Source organism: Calonectris borealis, chromosome 8 (assembly GCF_964195595.1).
Source record: "Calonectris borealis chromosome 8, bCalBor7.hap1.2, whole genome shotgun sequence".
In the NCBI taxonomy this organism is placed as follows: Eukaryota; Metazoa; Chordata; class Aves; order Procellariiformes; family Procellariidae; genus Calonectris; species Calonectris borealis.
This window is the reverse complement of record NC_134319.1, coordinates 13,155,195-13,172,513: the sequence shown is the minus strand read 5'-3', so window position 1 is coordinate 13,172,513 and position 17,319 is coordinate 13,155,195. Positions and strand designations below refer to the sequence as shown.

The following is a 17,319-nucleotide window of genomic DNA, read 5'->3' as shown; positions in this document are numbered from 1 at the left end:
GTTACAGCTCAAGGGCAGAAAGTAGAACAGGGATGGCTTCACAATGTCCAGTTCCAAAGAGAAATGGGCTAGACCTCACAGTCTGGCCAATTCAGAGGTGCCATGGTCCTGAGCAGATTGAAATAGCTCTCTGAAGTGACAATTTAATCCTGAAGTAGCTAAGAAACTTTATAGGAAACACAGAAGCAGAGAACTACAGAAGGGAAATCAAATCCAGCTTGGATTTGCAGCAGCATCAGAATACAAAAGCTTTGTGCTTCTGTTCCTAAAATGCTGCCTTCTTGCTGTGGGCCTCCTAATAGTCTTTCCCCGTATTTTGCGTTCTGGGGAATAGTCATAATGGGTTTACAATGAACAAGATGTTTACTGCTTATGTTTGTACCTTGCTGACTCACTTTATAAAAGCTCTTTACACATAAGCTCCAGCACTCAGCCTCCAACATCTTCTGTGTCTGTGGCCTTACCCAAAGGGAAACGAGAGTCCTGGACACCAGCGTCTCACAGTGTGCATAACAAGGTCTTTATTCAACAAGGGGGAGTAAAGAAAGAACATCCCGAGTGAACAAGCAGAAACAAGGAGCAGAGTGCTCTGTGCAGCTCTTCAGGTTCTGTATCAGGAAAAGGTAGTTATCCTCCAGGCCAGACTGAAGAAGATGGGATCAAGAGCAGAAGCAAAGTCCTCTGCTCTGACTGAACATAGAAGCACTTGCGTCCAGGAGACGTGGCCACTAGCAGCTCCACACAAGCCACCCAGCACTAAATAAAACCCAGGGACAGGCCCATAACCCCTATCTCCCTAGATATGATGTGTGGATATGTGAAAGGACTTGGAAGTCCTAGAAGGAATCCAGGTGTGGTGGCTGCAGCAGGAACAATGCTGGTAACTGGGTCTGGTTCATCTCAGCTCATCTCTGATATGGATGCATTGAGGCAGATTTGATGTTTGTTTTTATGCCACTCGGCATTTTTCCTGGAGAGAGAAAAAAGAACAAGAAAAGGCAGTGCAAAATTGGCTATAGGAGAGGACATTTGCTCAGGAGCATGCAAGACTCACAATAACCCTGTCTGGGCTTTTCCTGTTCCACTCCAGGTATCACACTAGGCTTACCTGCTACAGCACCTTCCAGCTTCTGACCTAATGCAACCAATCTCTTCTACAAATTGGCATCTTTCTCTGTTGAGAAATCTCCTTGACAATTCCTGTGTCCCCCTGCTATCGCCTCAAATTCTATCCTTGTTCCATCTGAAACAAACCTTTCTCCTTGTCAGGAGGCTCCTACAGGAGTGTGGGACTTGTTCAGTCTCACAGAAGTTGCTGGCAGCAGCACTCACGGAAGTACCCAGACTGATCTCCACTTCCGTTTCAGAAAGGCAAACACAAGAGCCTGTATCCCCTTCCATATAGCATTATTTATAGTTAGGGTGTATATTTAAATTAGTAAGCCTCTCTCAGATCTCTTAATTTCTCTTAACCACATCCACCTCTTGGGCATTATTACTCTTTGCTGATACCAATCACATATGGGAGTGTGTTCAAATACATTGTACTAGCAGCTTACAATAAGTGTACAGTGCTAGACAAAACCAAGATGATCAGAAAAATAAAAAGACAGTGATTAAAGAGCAGCACAGAGGGATATTCAAAGAACACTCCTTCAGAAAACGGAATGTGTGTTCAAATTAGAACAGAAAAAAATGACAGCTTCTGAAAATTAAAACTGTAGTGCAGCAGGACAAGAAAAGATTTGATGAGCAAATGGCTAAAAGAATAAAGATGATTAAACTTTCTCAAACATATCCAAAGCGGGTCACTGCCTGCAATGAATTGGCAGGCAATCTGGTATCACTTCAGTGCTAACAATCAGTAGACAAATACTGTTAGACATTACTCCAAAAGGAAGAGTGAACAGGACTGTATGGTTCACCCACATCTGGAATACTGTAAGCAGTATGGTGTTCTTGAAAAACAAACAGAAAAGGTGCAGTTACAGTGACAAGGATGGTCCAAGATATATCACAATTTTCACACAAAGACATATTAGAATACAAACAGAATAGGACTCATTAGCTGGGGAAAAAAAAAAAGATGGACAAAGGGAGGAGGACATGACAGACTTCCAAAAAATGAAAACTAGTACGGAGAAAATAACGGAGGAATGATTATCCTTCGTTTCTCACAACACGGGTGAAAAGGAAACATGCCATGAAATTATCAGGCAAATTATTTAAACATAAAAAGGCTTTTTTTTAAGCAAAACATGCAATAAGGCTGTGGGACATATTGCCATAGGTGTTGTAGAAGTCAAAATTGTAATTCAAAAAAGAACTGCAGGAATTGATGGCTGCTATACCCACTGGTCTCAAACCAAACTCTGGCCTAAACTATACCCACTGGTCTCAAACCAAACTTTCCCTAAATAAGAACTGCTGTCAGGATATACTTTGTTCTTATATTCTTTCAGCCTCGGCTACGGGCACTATCAAAAGCAGGATAGTGGGACTGACCTTTGGCGAAACCCAGTATAGCTGCTCTTATCAAAAGGGAACTTCCCGGTAACACAGGCTGGACAAGTGCTCTTGTTACCAGCGCACTCTGCTTGATGTACGGAAACGACTGTCTTCCCATCCTGGAGACAGTGTTTGTGGGTTTGCAGCCAGAAATCACAGGGGCCTTCTTTGTTTCCAAATCACGTAGAAATTACTTTCTAACTCTTACATAGATACATAATTAACTTAGGATTAATATTGTTGCTCAAGTTCATTTCTGAACAATAGTCATTATACAGGCAAGAAAACACCAATTAGGATATCTGATATCCAAAATCTCAATTAACATGAACGTAAGAATGACGGTACAGGGTTAGGCCTGTAGGTCCCCCAGCCCAAACCTATTCCTGACAGCAGAGGACATTTGAGGAGGAATACCAGAACAGGGCAAGCCTGCAGAATACCTCTGCAGAATACCCCCTCAGCTTCTAACATATTGTGGATTAGGGACTTGGAGTCAGAGATGGTATCTTCAGGATTAGCTGTTGACTGATTTTTCACCAGAAATTTACCTACTTACTTACTTTTCCATCTCACATAAATTTTATCTACCTATCACACACTTGGCAATGTTCTCTACAGTGTAATTATTTAGTATTCAAAAAAATATATCCCTTTTGTTCTGAATCTACAAGCTGGCATTTTCATTGGTGCACTTTCATCAATCCTTCTGTATCACGGGAAACAGTGAACAATCATTCCCCATTCACCTGCTGTACACAATTTGGGATTTTATAGGCTTCCATACTTTCTTCTCCCTACCCCAAAGCTATCCCCAGTAGCAGAGAAGAGGTCAGAACTGCACATAATATTGCAGGTGTGGGTGCCCAATGGATTTATACAATGGCCTAATGATATTTTCTGTTTCTCTCTTCCTTTTCTAGTAATTCCTAACATTTGGTTTGCATTTTTGCCCCAACTGAACAACCAATTAATGTCTTTACAGAACTATTATATCATGTATCTATTTCCCAAATACAAGTAACTAGGTTAGAGTCCAGGTGCTGGACATGTAAAGTCAAATTACTATGCCTATGTGTTTCATTTTATATTTAATACAAATGTAATCTACTATTATTAAGTGAAGTCACTCGGTATACGAAATCCTTCTGTGACTCTTTACAGACAGTTTTTGGTTTTTTCTTACCTTAAATAACTCATTATCATCAAACTTTTCCACTTTATTGCCTACCCACAACTTAAATTGGACAGCAAAACCCCCAGCATAGATCCCTGCAAAACTGCACAATCCCTCCATATTGATTCCTATGTTCACTAGGTCTATTATTAATATGGTATTGCAGTGTGAGTTAAGAAGCTGAAGCTGGATGGCTGGGATCCATTTCAACCTCTAAGCCAATTTTAAGCAGGTATTACTCCACTGTTACAACCTGACTCATGTTATTAAGGCCAGAAAGGAACCTCTTACTCAATTTTGTCTAAAAGGTGACTGGGTAAGAATCTCCACATCTGCATTTGTCTTTCTTGCTCCCTGCATTTCACTTGCTCTCAGATATGCAACTTATTTACCTGGCTGTCCCGCTTGTGCCATCTGCACTCCTGCCAGCATTGGCTGCTGCTGAGCTGGTGCCCCTGACATTGGGACCTGCTGCATGCCTGAAGCACCTGCGATGATGCCACCAGCTCCTGGTTGACCTGACTGGACAGATCCTCCAGAGCCAGGGGGCCTCCGGTTTGACAGTCCTTTCCCGAAGGCCACAGCTGCTACCAGCGCATTGGTATCTGCAGGGTTGAAAGTCTGCTTGTTCTGTCGTAAACCTGTAGAAAAATAAGTGATTTTGGAGCATTTTAGCAATCGAGTGTAAAAAGTAGCACACCTGGTCCTGAATTTACTTTTCTGCTTTTTTGGTGCATGTAATAGAGATCAGCTTCTAACAAGCTGTCCTACAACAGTCTCAGCAGGGTCAAAGAAGCTGCAAAATCCAGGCACAGTGGTGATCCAAGAGCTTCTCCACTGAGAGCAGGGCATACGCTGCTCAGGGAAGGAGGATAGAGGGAGCCAACTCCTCCATGCCCATGAGAATGTTCCCACTAAAGGCTCTTCCATGCTGAATCCTATGGCAGGTAACAAGCACTGTGTTTTAGATAAACAATGGCAACATCCCCTTTTGGAGGCTCATGAGCAGCATGGTGTCTGCAAGTTTTTCTACCACAGACCTGCCCAGTTATACTATTAATCCCGGAAACTAGCTGGAACCTGTGCTTGGGTCCTTGCTTACACTTATGTGTGTGTCAAAGATGACAAACCCCACCACCACCACCTTCAAGAGTTGTGCATAGCACTCCCAGGAATAGTAAAGAGCTGATGGCAGAGACCAATAAAATAAGGATGTCCAGCATCAGTCAGAACCCGAAAAGGTTGACCATGAGTCTGAAGCAGCCATCATCTAGAGGACGTCACACAAAAGCCTGCCAACAAACATGTTGTGAACTCATTCAGAACATAGCTAAGGGGTCTCCCATTCACTGCCACTGCATTTTCACAGCTATTTTTATTAATTCAAGTTGATTGGGATGTTTTCTTGGTAAATACTTGCCACCTCCTCAAAGGGGAATATGGCAAAGGGTTGGAATGACCTTCCTGCCATGCATAGGTCACACAAGCAGGACACATCGCACCCACAGAACTCCTTTTCAAATTAGGGGGCTCCAGGACAGCCAATCTTGCATCTTCTAGAATGCTTTTGCCTATGCTGCTCATCTGCATTTCCCATGCTTCAGCCTCTCTGATTTACCTATTTTGCCACTACCTCTCAAGCCTGCTGCTTGGACCCTGTACCCCACTTCCACCTCAGAGACATACCTCCACTTTCAGATTCACGCTCCTCCTTACTGATTTTCTCCAGCAGATTTGAGCACATTTTGTTCAGACTTTGGATCTGTTTCTGCAAAATGAAAACCGTCAGAAACCGCCAGGATACCTCCAATTCAGTGCAAGTAGTAAGGTAAACGAACAAGCTTTCTCTTCCCAGGGTCTGTGTAACGAAACATAAGCCTTTTGGTAGCAGAGCCTAGAGAGCCCAGTGCTAATGCATGCAGGAGAGCACTATGGGGATGGGATAGCCTTTGCCTTTCTCTGACTGGTCTGATGGCACCTCCTGTGAAAAGTGGGCTGGATACCCTTGGTTTGTGAAACTGTGGAGGAAACCAAATCTCAGCTAGGGTCAGCTGGAGAAATCTCAAACAGAAAAAGACACAGCAAAAAAGAAAATGGTCAGATGGAAGGGTGAAGGAAGCAGAGTTAAAGGGCATCTTGTGCCCTAGGACTAAGAGGCAGAAGTATTAAACTCTTCTTCACCTACCTGTGCCACATCAGGGCTAATTCGAGCTGCATCTGTGATCAGCTGCTTCTCCTGCTCCTCCACCTCAGGGTCAGGCTTAGTTCGAAGATGGTCAGGCACTACCTCATGGCTGAACACCGGCACACGCCCCTCTGTCTGCCGCTGCAATAGTTGAACAAGCCTCAGAGCCTCCTCTTCCAGCCCAGTGCTCAGAGAGCTCAAGACCAGAGCACAGGCCATGGCACTAGAACAAGGCTAGTAGCATGCTGTGGGGAAACCTTGATCTGGGGAGCATTAGGAAATTTCAACAATTTGTCCAGGAATTTGCACTGTGCCTGTTTAGTCAGAGCAACCCATGGGGGGTCTGCAGTGCAATCCCACCAGCATGGCCACGATCAGTTGAAATGTTTTCTCACTCAAGCAGAGAATAAATGGTGCCAGTGCACACCGGAGGTTCTGTAACACACCCCATGTTGGTCAGATGACAAGCAGTGCAAATCTAGATGCAGATGTCTGACAGCAGCAGCACAGCTATGGCAGAGAAAACCAGGAGCTTGCAAGGAGACCTCCCAATTACACAAGAAGATACTATCTCTTTCAGCCCCAACATCATGAAAATAACATATTTATGAATAGGAACACCTCCTGTAAAGTGTATCCAGTGCAAGTGTTTGTAGGTAAAAGCTCCTGAGCAAAGCAGCTCCCAGGCAGAACTACTCATCACCTTTTCTTTCTCTACACCCAGAGCTGAGGAAGGCCAAGCACAAGGAATGGCAAGCTGGAGCAGGTACACAAGCACTTTCTGAAACTCCAGGGCCAATGCTCAGAGGGAAGTTTCTTACCATGATCTCCTCATCGCGGTCTGGAGACAGCACTAGGGGTATGATAACCTGGTTTCGCAATAGTGGGGTCTTCTCATGCTTTAGCACTTTATTCAAGGTGTTCAGCTGCCCTGAAAGCAATGCAAAGCTGTCCAGAACTGAAGGCCTGGGAAAGCAAATAAAAAGGACAGAACATGGAAAGGGATACCACAGATGGCTTTTATCTCTTCTTCACTCAAATGGCTGAGGAGTGAGGAAATAACCCTACTCCTCCTCAAATCAGTCTACTCCAGACAGTAAGCAGTAAAACCTAGGGCTGAATGTGCAGGTGTGGACAAATCCCAGCCCCTACTGCAAATAGCTCAGATGCTGCAAATAGCTCAGGGACATTACAAGCAGCACCACTGGAAGTGGCAGTTGTTTGGCATTTCAGTAACATACACAGAAGCAATGCTTTCCTTATCACTAACTCTCCCAGTGCAATTCTAGAGCAAGGTCTGAGAAACAATTTAGCTCCTAAGCAGTACAGCCACGAGAGACAATATTTATAGCTTGGCTATCCAGACTAAGCGATAATGAAGCAAAATAACTGATAATCTTGTCAAGGAGGCCCCCTTCAGCTTACTCTCTCTGAGGGATTCATCACCTCTCCTGCCTTCTGCAACATTAACTATAAACACTAACTGCCTGTGAAGCTTTGCTGCTGTGGCAGACACTGTGTAAGACACTGTATAGTTTATTAAGCTGTAGCTGTAAGATCTTTGTGCCCCATCAGGAAGAGAATGCCATCTTGCAAGTCTCTCAAACTGTCTGGTAAAACATGCAGAACAAGAGCTCAGTTTATACCAGAGCCAGAAAAAGCCAGAAAGGTCAAGAAATGTAGAAAGAACCATTGCTCATTTTATAGTGTATGTGGGTCTCTAAGATATTTTGTCCGAGAAGCTTCCAGTTACTGCAGATGCAAGTCTAGTTCTCATAAAGTGTCTAGATTAAAAGGTGTTAGCGTGACTTTATTACTATACAGCATGAAACCAATGGATTTCAACTAGTTTTCTGGTGGAAGACGGGTAGTGGTTCCTCCAGCAGAAATGCGAAAAGCAAATTTAAACCTACTGACAATAGGCTAATGGTTTTTAATTATACTTTGTGGTCCTTTGAGCCGAGTCTGGAACAGCTTCAGCAGTGATCGACAGTGCCCCCAGCTCTGTGAGACACCTTACCATGTGAGTCGGTCATACTCGTTCTCCAGCTTGTAGATAAAACTGACCAAGGAGTTCTTCAGGTCGGCCACCTGACTGATGAGTGCCTCCAGGGTCAGCTCCAGCTGCTTCTCCTCTCTCTAAAAAAAGGCAAGAAAGACAAGGGATGAGGACAAAGCTTAACACCTTCCCAACGTGGTGTGGATCCACACACATGCATCCATAGTCCCACCTTTCCTGCAGAGAGCTTCCTTTTCAGGGGCAGCAGAGACTCTGGAGATAAAAATCCTATGGTTTCACACTGACCCCTTCCCCTTGGGTCGGAACACATAGGCAAGAGACTTGTGCCTGAGATAAACCCTTGACTAGCTGTCCGTCCTCTTTAAGATCTAGATGAGTGTAGTGAAGACATTATCACTTACGTCTGCTTTTTACCACATCAGGCAAAGTCATCAAAGTTAGCTCATGCCACCTTTGTGAGCCATTTAAGCTAACCCAGCTCAAAGTAGATCAGCTTTCCCTCAGCCTTTTCTGACAGCAGATGTGGGCACAGTGATGTCTTCACCCAAAACGGCCCTTTGCAAAATGAGTATTGGGTCCATGGCTTAAAGACTCCAGTTTCTGTCCTTCACCTCGTTCTTTACTTTCTTCCTGCCGAAGTGCCACTTCCAGCTGCTAAGGAAACTGGCAGCTCCTATTCTACTTGTGTCTTACCGGCCGCAGGAGGCCCTGCTGCGACAGAGACCGCACATACCGACACACGCACAGATCACCTCCTGCCTTTTGCTCTGGATTACATTGTTTAAATAACCTTTTCCACTGACATCCCCAGGTGAGGGAGAATGGTGACAGACAAAATGTTAGAACAGGGGATCAGTTGCCAAAGACACCAAGGCATATACTTGATTCTTGCAAAAACCCTCTAGAATCTTATCTATTCCAACTTATTCATACTACGGTATTGCGTAAAATATAATTAAAGTCCCAGCCCTATCAAACTGCTCATGTAAGTCGAGAACTGTACAATAATAATCCATGAGGAGGGTGGGACAAAGCAATCAAATAATAGAAAGGGAATGCCGATTGAGAAAGCAGATAGAGTGACTCAGGCTGTTGGCACGCTTGCTGTTGGGTTTGTTGTTCTGTTTAAATACACTGGACCTGTGTGAGCTTCACTGGAGAGATTATCAGGTATCTTCGATGTTCACAAGAACACAAAATTATTCTATTTTATTTATAGTCTGACAAGTTTTCAGTAATTTTTAACTTTTTTTAGTAATCACTGATCAGACTTCACTTCACTTAACCACCTTAGAATAAATGGCTGAGTCAACTTTCTTAAAATTTGATCCCCAGTCCATGGAACGGATTCACGGAGCAGATTGCTGGGTGTTCCACCTCGAGATAAAAATACTACCCTCCATCTTGTGATGGGACTAGTCAGTTCCTGTGCAATTAAGAAATGAGTCTACAACTGTTTGTGTGCACTGTGTTTGTGCAAGAAGATTAACTAATGCCTGTATTACAAGTTGGGCTGGTAGCCAATGTTTTACTGCAGGGGTGCCAAGCATTTGCACCCACGACAATTCACCTGGCCCGTTGCCTGTGCTTATCCAAGAAGCCCTCAAGAGGATGAATGAAATCCTATTGCACACACATTGCTCTTGCGGCAGCAGCGTACTCCAAGCCTCCTTCTTTTGTAGGCTCCTTCCAAAGCCATTAAGAGCTGGAAGCAGATGTAAGCACTGCAAAGCAGGCATGCAATAAGACCAACCGGTGTTTCCAAGGAATGCTGTGCCTCTTGCAGGCGTATGCTATATTCAAGCGGTGCTTTAAGGAGTTTGTTAGCAATACTAAATTGCCCCGAGGTAGCAAAGATAGGGCTTATGGGAGGGGTTGCTGAAGGACCTCCCGATATGGAGCAAATGAGAGGTAAAGGTGAAATTCAGAGTAGGTAAACGTAAAGCAACGCACGTGGCAAACAAAGGGGGAAAAAAAAATCAATCCTGACTTTCTGTACACAATGACATTCTCTGAGCTGATAACGTTATCACTCAGAAACAAGATCTCAAGATTATCTGAGGGTAACCCATGGAAACATCTGCCCAAGGCTCAAGAAACAGTCAAGGAAGTAAAAGCAATAATAGGATTTATTAGGAAAGCAACAGAAAACTAAGCATCATTATGTCATCGTATAAACGCATGCCTCATTTGCATCTCAAATATTATGTGTCGCTCTTGTCCCTCCAACTGAAAGTTCCGATATAGTAGGAATATGTACAAATAAAGGCAACAAGGATGATCAACAATATTCATCAGTTCCATAGATGCAGCAGTTAAAAACAGAAAAGAGACTGATATGTGCAAGTGGCTGAAACGAGGAGAGACAATATAACAAACCCTATAGATGAGGAATTGCAGCACAATCCATTTTCACTTTCTTTTCAGGTAGGACAACTGGAAGACTTGCATGAAGCCAGTAGGTAGCAGTTTCAAACAAACCAAAGGAGGTGGATCTTTACAGCCCGTTAACCTGTCATTAACCTCTGCAGCTCTTTTCCATTGGACATTATGGATGCTAAAAATTCACAGCACTTCAAAGAGTAACTAGATCCTTCTTCGATCAATGAAAATTCATTCAAGGCTATTAAACACAAGGGATTTGCTAGCAATAGTTTATACAGAATGACATCAGTAGCTTATTTTGCTCTCACAACTTCTTCTGGGCATCAGCTTCTTTGCTAGTGGCAAAGCCAGGCTGCTGGGTGGGTGGACCTTTGGTTTGGTGACTCTTACCGAGGGCTGCAGCAAGGGCTGAGAGGGAGAGGTGCACTCAGATGCCCGCACACACGCTCACCCTACAGCCGTCCAGCAAGAGGAGGTTGTTGCGCAGGAAAGCATTGCACCAGCTGCTCGAGGGCGAGCTCAGCCTCCCACCCAGGTTGCTTCAGCCCGGGGTGGGTTTGACCCCTGGGCAGCAGACGGGCCGCGGACGGGCAGGAGTCACCGCCGCAGCCCGCGGGGGAATCGCCGCTCGGCGGTCGCAGCCCCCGCCAGGGCCGGGCCAAAGGCGGCAGCAGCGCTGGCCACCGCCTCAGGCCGAGCCGCGTGGACTTCGGGGCGTCCGTGGTAGGAGACACCGAAACGCGGGGCCCGGCCCCGCCACGGAGCGGCCGCGCTGGCCTCCCGCCCGCGGCAAGGCCCCGGCAGCGGCGCGGGCGGGCCTGCAGCACCGCCCCGCCCCGCCCCGCCCCTCCCCGTCACCGGCCCGGCCCGGCCCCGGACGGGCCGCAGCCGCGCTTAGCCCCGGCCCGGCCCCGGCGCCCCTCACCTGCATGGCGGCACCGCCCCGTTGCCACGGGAGAGCGGCGCTTCCGGGTCAGCCGCGCGCCGCGGGGGGCGGGGCCGGGAGGGCACGAGGGCGGAGGTCAGAGGGCGCGGGGCGGGGCTGCGCCAGACATGGCGGCCGCCGAGAGACCCGACTCGGAGGTGGGAGCGGGCCGGGGCCGGGGCCGGGGCCGGGGCCGGGGCCGGGGCCGGGGCGGGGGCGGGGGCGGGGGCGGGGGCGGGGGCGGGGGCGGGGGCAGGGGCAGGGGCAGGGGCAGGGGCAGGGCTGAGCTGGGGAGCGGGAATCGGGGAGCCGGGGGCAGGAGCGAGGTGAGGGGTAGTCGCGATGCGGGGGACAGGGCCGCGGTGGGGAGCCGTGGGGCTGGACTGGCCTGGCCTGGGAGGGAGGGGAAGGGAGGGGTGCGGGGCCGAAGCAGCCTGGGGGTGAGCGGCAGGGCGGGGTGCCGGCCGGGATGCCGTCCTGGGGTGCCCGCCGAGCCCTGGGGTGACTTGGGCCGCTGTGCTCCCGCCGCAGGTGGAGGAGGCAGGGCACGTCTTCCTCCTGATGAAGAAAGACTATCGCATCTCCCGCAACGTGCGCCTCGCCTGGGTCCTCAGCCGGCTCCACCAGGTCATCTGGGCTGTGCCCGAGCCGGAGCTGGTGAGTTGGTGCCCAGGGCTGGGTGGTGTCACCACGGCCTGATGTGGCAAGCTGGCTCTGCACCACTCATGAGCAGTTGGACCCTGCAGAAAATTGTAACCCAGTTCCTTTCTCTGATTCTTCCTTTGGCTTGGCTTGACGTTCTCTCACGTGCCATTTACTTATTCTTGTAGGTAAAGTCAGAAAATGAACTTGATGTTCTCAGCATCCTGCCTAACGGGTGGCAGCCAGATGAACCCATCCAGCCCAGGCCCTATCTCCTCGTGCCCTCTACACGGGTCACCTTCCTGGCCCGCCAGTACCGATTTGTGATTGAACTTGATCTGAGCCCTTCCACGGGGATTGTGGTAAGTGCAGAAACTGCCTCTTTGGGGCAGTTCTGCCTTAAAAGGCTGGACCCGTTTCTGTTTGCTGAGAAGGCTTGTTCCTCTCTGAGTTAATCTTAACTTTGCAGAAGTCTTGCTTTTCCCAGGAGGGAGGCATGCAGTGCTGCTAGGTAGGCAGCCTAATGGCAGATCCTGTTTCTGTGCTGAATGCTCAATGTGGACTTTCACGTATGGGGAGCTGTCATTTTAATCCAGCTGTCATTGCAGAAGGATGTTTGCTGTTGGCTCTATGTGGTGGGGCAACCAGCAACGAGATGGAAAGTTCTAGAAGATGAAAAGGCTGTTCCCTTTTACTGTTTCTGTAGGACGACTCAACAGGGGAGATAATTTTTGATGAAGTGTTTCATGCCCTTTCCCGATGCTTGGTGGGATTGTTAAGACCCTTTCGTATCCCTGGTTCAGACATTATCTACCAGCCAGAGATCTTTGTCACCATCCAGGCGTATTCCTCCATCATTGGCCTGCAGTCCCATCAGGTAAAGTTCAGCCTCTCCCTTGGCACGGCACAGCGCGTGAGCAGCTCGCTGTGTGGGCTTCCTGTGAACACAGAGGAAAGTGGGGGCATGTGGTAGCTGGGCTCTGTTATCTGTGATGCTGCAGACTTGCCTCATTAAAATGTGCAGCCTGGTGTGGTGGGGAAGTGTATCTGAGCAACTTCTCCTTTCCTCCTCTGCAGGAAGCAGAGGTTTCTCTTGGGGGAGCAGGGCCCAGCAGAGAACGCCGCCCACAGGCACGGTCTCAGAGTTGGGCCATGGGGAATTCTTCTCTCATGTCGAATGTGTGCTTGTTGTTGTTGTTTTGTTTTGTTTTTTTTTTAATTTCTGTTGCCTAATTCTTTTTGGCCTGTTATAATTAGCTTGAAGCATTCAAGAAGAGCTGGTGTGCCCAAAAGCTTGTCTGCCTGCTCCAGCTGTGTAGCAGTGGTTTATTCAAAGATAATTGCCTCTTCCTACAAACCTTGCTCTCTTTGTGCACTGGCATGAATATGTTTCCCCTTGCTGGAGAGAGCAGCCGGCCCCAGTATTGAGATTATCAATGAGATTTTATTTGAGCCAGGGCAGGCCTGTTGAATAAATTGAAGTCTGGTTTATGGTGCCAGTGTGGTTTTTTAATTTTGTCCTTAATCCCTTCCACCTCACAGTATTTTCACATTATTTTCATGTTTCTGATGGTACTTCGTGCCTTTGCTAATACCTGGGAAAGTGGGAGGTAACAGGAGGAGCCTGTTAGTCTACGCTTGTTCCTTCCTTCTCTCTCCCCAGCCCGCTTCTGCCCAAGCCTTCTCCAAGGCTGCAGCCTTTAATGGTCCGTATAGTGCTTGAAGAGCGTGGCCGTCACTTTGGTCTGTTCTTAGGTCCTACCAAAGTAAGCATAGCAGGACTTTCCCCATCTGCAAATGGTGTTTTGTAGTCATCTTGTCCAGACACCATCGTGCTTTGCCTAAGTATCTCCCCTATTTACACTAAATTGAGCACTCTGAAGTTGCCACGTTTTTCTTCTTTGGATATCTCTAAAGACCTGTTTATTGTAATCCCTGGGTACAACTGGATAAGCTTTATGTTCCTTTTACGGAGGAAAAGGCATATGTGTGTATCACTCATGCAGGAAAGCCTGTCTATATTGTAATTATTTACTTTTCCTATGTCTCTATGAGGTCTTGCCCATCTGAGGTGGAGGCAATGTGGATAACATGCAGCGTCCCACCCGTCTGTTGAGTTCTTTGTCTACACATTGTATCTTCTTTGCCTCCAGCTTGTGGACAGAGGTTGCCTGTGCAATGGCGGCATCTGTAAACACAAGTGTCACGCCTATCGACTTGGGGAGTTTCTGTGGTGGCAGGCTCACTCTGTCACATCACTCAGCCTCTTCTGTAGTGTCCAGTCTAATTTTTTCCTTTTCTTTATTTCAATTTGCTGTTCCTTTATCCAGCCACTTACTGGAAAATAATTGGATCAGTCTATAGGTGAGTTAGATTAGAACAAACAGGCCTTCCTTAGAAACATCAGACCAGAGTTAATGGCTTCTAACAAGGATCCCACATGTCTTTCTCCTGACAACTGCTTATCCTGGAAGAAGGCAAATGAAGTAGAAGTTTCTTGTCCAAGAAGGAGATTTCCCAAAGAGTGATGTGAGCATCTGCTGCGGAGCGCACTGCAGATGCCAGGAGACACCGCTGCTCACAGGCAGTTGGGCCTGAGCAGGAATAGTGAGAAGAGGCCTGTGCTGTACCTCTACTTTGTCAGGGATGTGTCTGAACTTCACTGTGCAGAACTGTGTTCCTGTGTACCATTTTGGGGGTTGGTACTATAAAACCTTATCTTGGTGACTGACATGTGTGTCCTTGGGCCAGGTACTATTCCAGGGCTGCCAGCTGGATGAGACGAAGCGAGAAGCCTTTCTGCACCAAGTTTACACACAGCTATGTGCCTTTGAGAACAAAGTGGCAGAGATGCTCCAGCAACAGTATGAACCCAAACCGCAGGTGAGGAGGGCAGAGGTGGTTGGGGTCTCTTGGCTTCCTGGAGATTTGCATTCTGAGGCCCTTCTGGGGTGGGGTGGCAAGAGGAACAGCGGCGTAGGTCTGGAGAAGGAACAGCTAAGGAGTTTGTAAGATAACTTTGTGGAATCCAGTAATGAGACATGAACACTGAGGAAAGCAGAACCAGTAGGTGTTTAGAAGGACTGATGAGAATGGTTACCTTCCCCAAGATTATTATGCAATAAAGCAGCCTGACTTCTTGTACATCATGGGACAAACTGTAGGATGTGCTTTCTCTCTGAAGAAGATGGTGGAAAAGGTGATTATGCCCGTATCATTAATATATAAATAGCTGTGAATATGCCCTTGGCCCTTGTTACATTTCTTGAATGAAAATATTTCTTACCACGAAAACTGACCATAAAACTGAATAAACAGCTGGTGCAGTTTCTAATACTCCTTGAAATCTGTGGCAGATGCTGTTTAGTAGCCACGGATATAGGTGTCAGCAAGTTAATGATAGCACTATAAAATACGGCTTAAGATTAAATTAAAAGTGAGAATTTGTAGGGGGTTCAGAAGGTCTATGGATTTCTCATCAAGATCATCTCTCCTGATCTTGGAAATGAAAAATGTGAAGGTTACATTGTCATACTGCCACGTTCACGTGGCAGTCACAATCATATCTATGGGCATCCTTCTTGCAGTCAAAGGCATTATTGGCCTGGCTGAGGTTATTTAGTCCTTATTTACATTAGTTATTAGAGTTTGGGCAAAAAGAAAAAAAAAGTCTCAAAATCAGATGAGCAAGAGGCTACTGGTGATCTATTGCAGTTGCATATCTTTAGTGCTTCAAATCTCATATTCTAGCTGAAGTTTATATCCTTGAATGCTAAGACTGTCAGTCCTGGAACAGAAGGAAGATTGCAGGAAGTAAATGCCTTTACCAGTGTGTCCAGCTGGTGTTTTTGCAGTGCTTTGTATGCATTCCTGCTTGCTGCAGTGTTTCTCTCATGGTAAACTACCCTATAACTTCTTCCATGCAAATTGGGGAAAGAGACAGGCTTGCAGGCCAGAGGGACTGGCGAGTCCTGCCACAGGCTGTGGGGTGGAGGTGGGAGCCCCAGGGGAAGGGCAGGGACTGAAACTTTTTTTACTTTTGAAGTTGCATTAGCTGTATTGTTGTCAACAAGTGTCTGAATTTAAGGCATCCGGCAAATTAAAGTGATGGATAGTCAGGTTTTTTGCTCACAGCCACAGACTGCTCCTATTTCTGCAGAACAAAAGTTTAGTTAGTTCTAATTTTCTTTTCCCAGCTCCAATTGTCTGTAGCTTTGCAGGGGAGGGTCTCGCCCATTCTCTGTATTAGCAGTAAAAAATGAAGCAACAGTTTATTACAGGGTTGAGCTGCCAGAGCCTTCTGGAGATGAGGGGACTATGAACACAGTAGGTTCCTCACCAGTGTAATTATACAAATTTCAGGCATTGCCTGGGGGATATTTTTCATAGAAGATGCAGGAGAAGCCTACCTGCGTTTGCTTATATCAGCACTGCATAACGAGGTGTTTGAACAGAGTTAAATATATAGGCCCTAGACTTTGTCTTTAGGAGGCTCCTTATCCTCTCTGCTGCAGTGCTTCATAAGTGAGACGTAGCTGTGTCTGCCTCTCCAGCGTTTCTGGGCTTTACTTGAGTAGATGCTGAATAGCTGCAGCTTCTACTAAATGACAAAGGATAAAGAGGTATTCACCATCTCTTTAATTGGAAACTGCTTCGCTCTGCAGAGGAGCTTTAGTGACCCCAAAGTGTCTTGTCTTTCCCCTTCTGTGAGAAATCAGCTTATAATAAAGCTCTGAGCATGTTGTCCCCTTCCTCCACCCCCGAGCAGCCTTGCCCAGCTGTTCGAAGGGGCCCAAGTGACCAGGACCTTGGGAGCACCTGGAAATTAAAGCTAGAAGTGGAGCTGAAGTGCTCCACAGCTGTAGTACCATGGGGCTGCTAGACTGAAGGCTGTTGGGGAGAGTGAGAACTTCAGCTGCTAGGCTGAAGTCTGCCCCATGGGGCCTTGTGGTTTTTTTTTTACTTTTGCAGGTGGATTTGTCACCCCTGAGCCAAGAGAGCCCTGGTGACATGCAGGAGTCATCTGGGAGGAAGCCCAGCGTGTCTGTTGTCACTGCCGATGTTGGCCTCGTCAGCATGGTCCGGCAGGGGATCCTAGCGCTGCAGCTGCTGCCCTCCAACTCCAGCGCAGGTTGGCTTCATCCTCTGGGTTAAAGTTTGCCCAGTTGTTTACAAAGGCTTGTATTCCTCCTGCCTTAGGCTGAGATTAATTTTATAAGGGCTGATGCGTGGACCCTTCTGTTAGGGATGAAATTTCAACAGCAGCTTTTGGTCTGCGCTCTGTGGGCAAATTGTGGTGGTGGGAGTGGGGAGAACAACGCTGCACCAGGTGCCACGTGTCAGTGTTAGGGAGTTTGTGAGGAAGCACAACTGTGACTGTTGCTCGGGACAAGCCAGGGTGTGCAGAGCTGTGCCCTAGTCGGGAAGTTTGCCAGCTCCAGAATGCTTTGGAAGCTCTAAACCAACCTCAGGATTTT

General features: G+C 47.1%; 2 protein-coding genes across 24 annotated transcripts in view; one reads left to right on the top strand and one right to left on the bottom strand.

Moving 5' to 3' along the window:
- Positions 1-498: 498 nt before the first annotated feature.
- MED8 (mediator complex subunit 8) lies at positions 499-11,284 on the bottom strand. Of its 4 annotated transcripts, none has more exons than XM_075156020.1 (7): positions 11,201-11,284; positions 7,891-8,009; positions 6,692-6,836; positions 5,871-6,011; positions 5,372-5,453; positions 4,078-4,326; positions 499-970 (listed from the first exon to the last, which is right to left on the bottom strand). In XM_075156020.1, the coding sequence occupies exons 1-7, from the start codon at positions 11,204-11,206 to the stop codon at positions 906-908; spliced, it is 807 nt and encodes a 268-aa protein (XP_075012121.1). In that variant the 5' UTR covers positions 11,207-11,284; the 3' UTR covers positions 499-905. The 4 variants fall into 4 exon arrangements, with proteins under 4 accessions (XP_075012121.1, XP_075012123.1, XP_075012124.1 ...); XM_075156022.1 differs by having other exon boundaries at positions 6,692-6,801; positions 11,201-11,256; XM_075156023.1 differs by lacking the exon at positions 11,201-11,284 and adding an exon at positions 10,727-11,078.
- SZT2 (SZT2 subunit of KICSTOR complex) overlaps positions 11,273-17,319 on the top strand; it is a 64,347-nt gene continuing 58,300 nt past the window's right edge. For 18 of the 20 annotated variants that reach the window (XR_012674465.1, XR_012674464.1, XM_075156018.1 and 15 more), the window contains exons 1-6: positions 11,273-11,358; positions 11,732-11,857; positions 12,031-12,204; positions 12,549-12,719; positions 14,594-14,725; positions 16,814-16,973. Coding sequence is in view for 18 of the 20 variants with exons in the window: in XM_075156018.1 (XP_075012119.1) it covers positions 11,329-11,358; positions 11,732-11,857; positions 12,031-12,204; positions 12,549-12,719; positions 14,594-14,725; positions 16,814-16,973 (793 nt within the window). In the remaining 2 variants the exon portion in view is untranslated. The remainder of the gene's footprint in view (positions 11,359-11,731; positions 11,858-12,030; positions 12,205-12,548; positions 12,720-14,593; positions 14,726-16,813; positions 16,974-17,319) is intronic. The other 2 variants (XM_075156009.1, XM_075156006.1) reach the window with 2 other exon arrangements.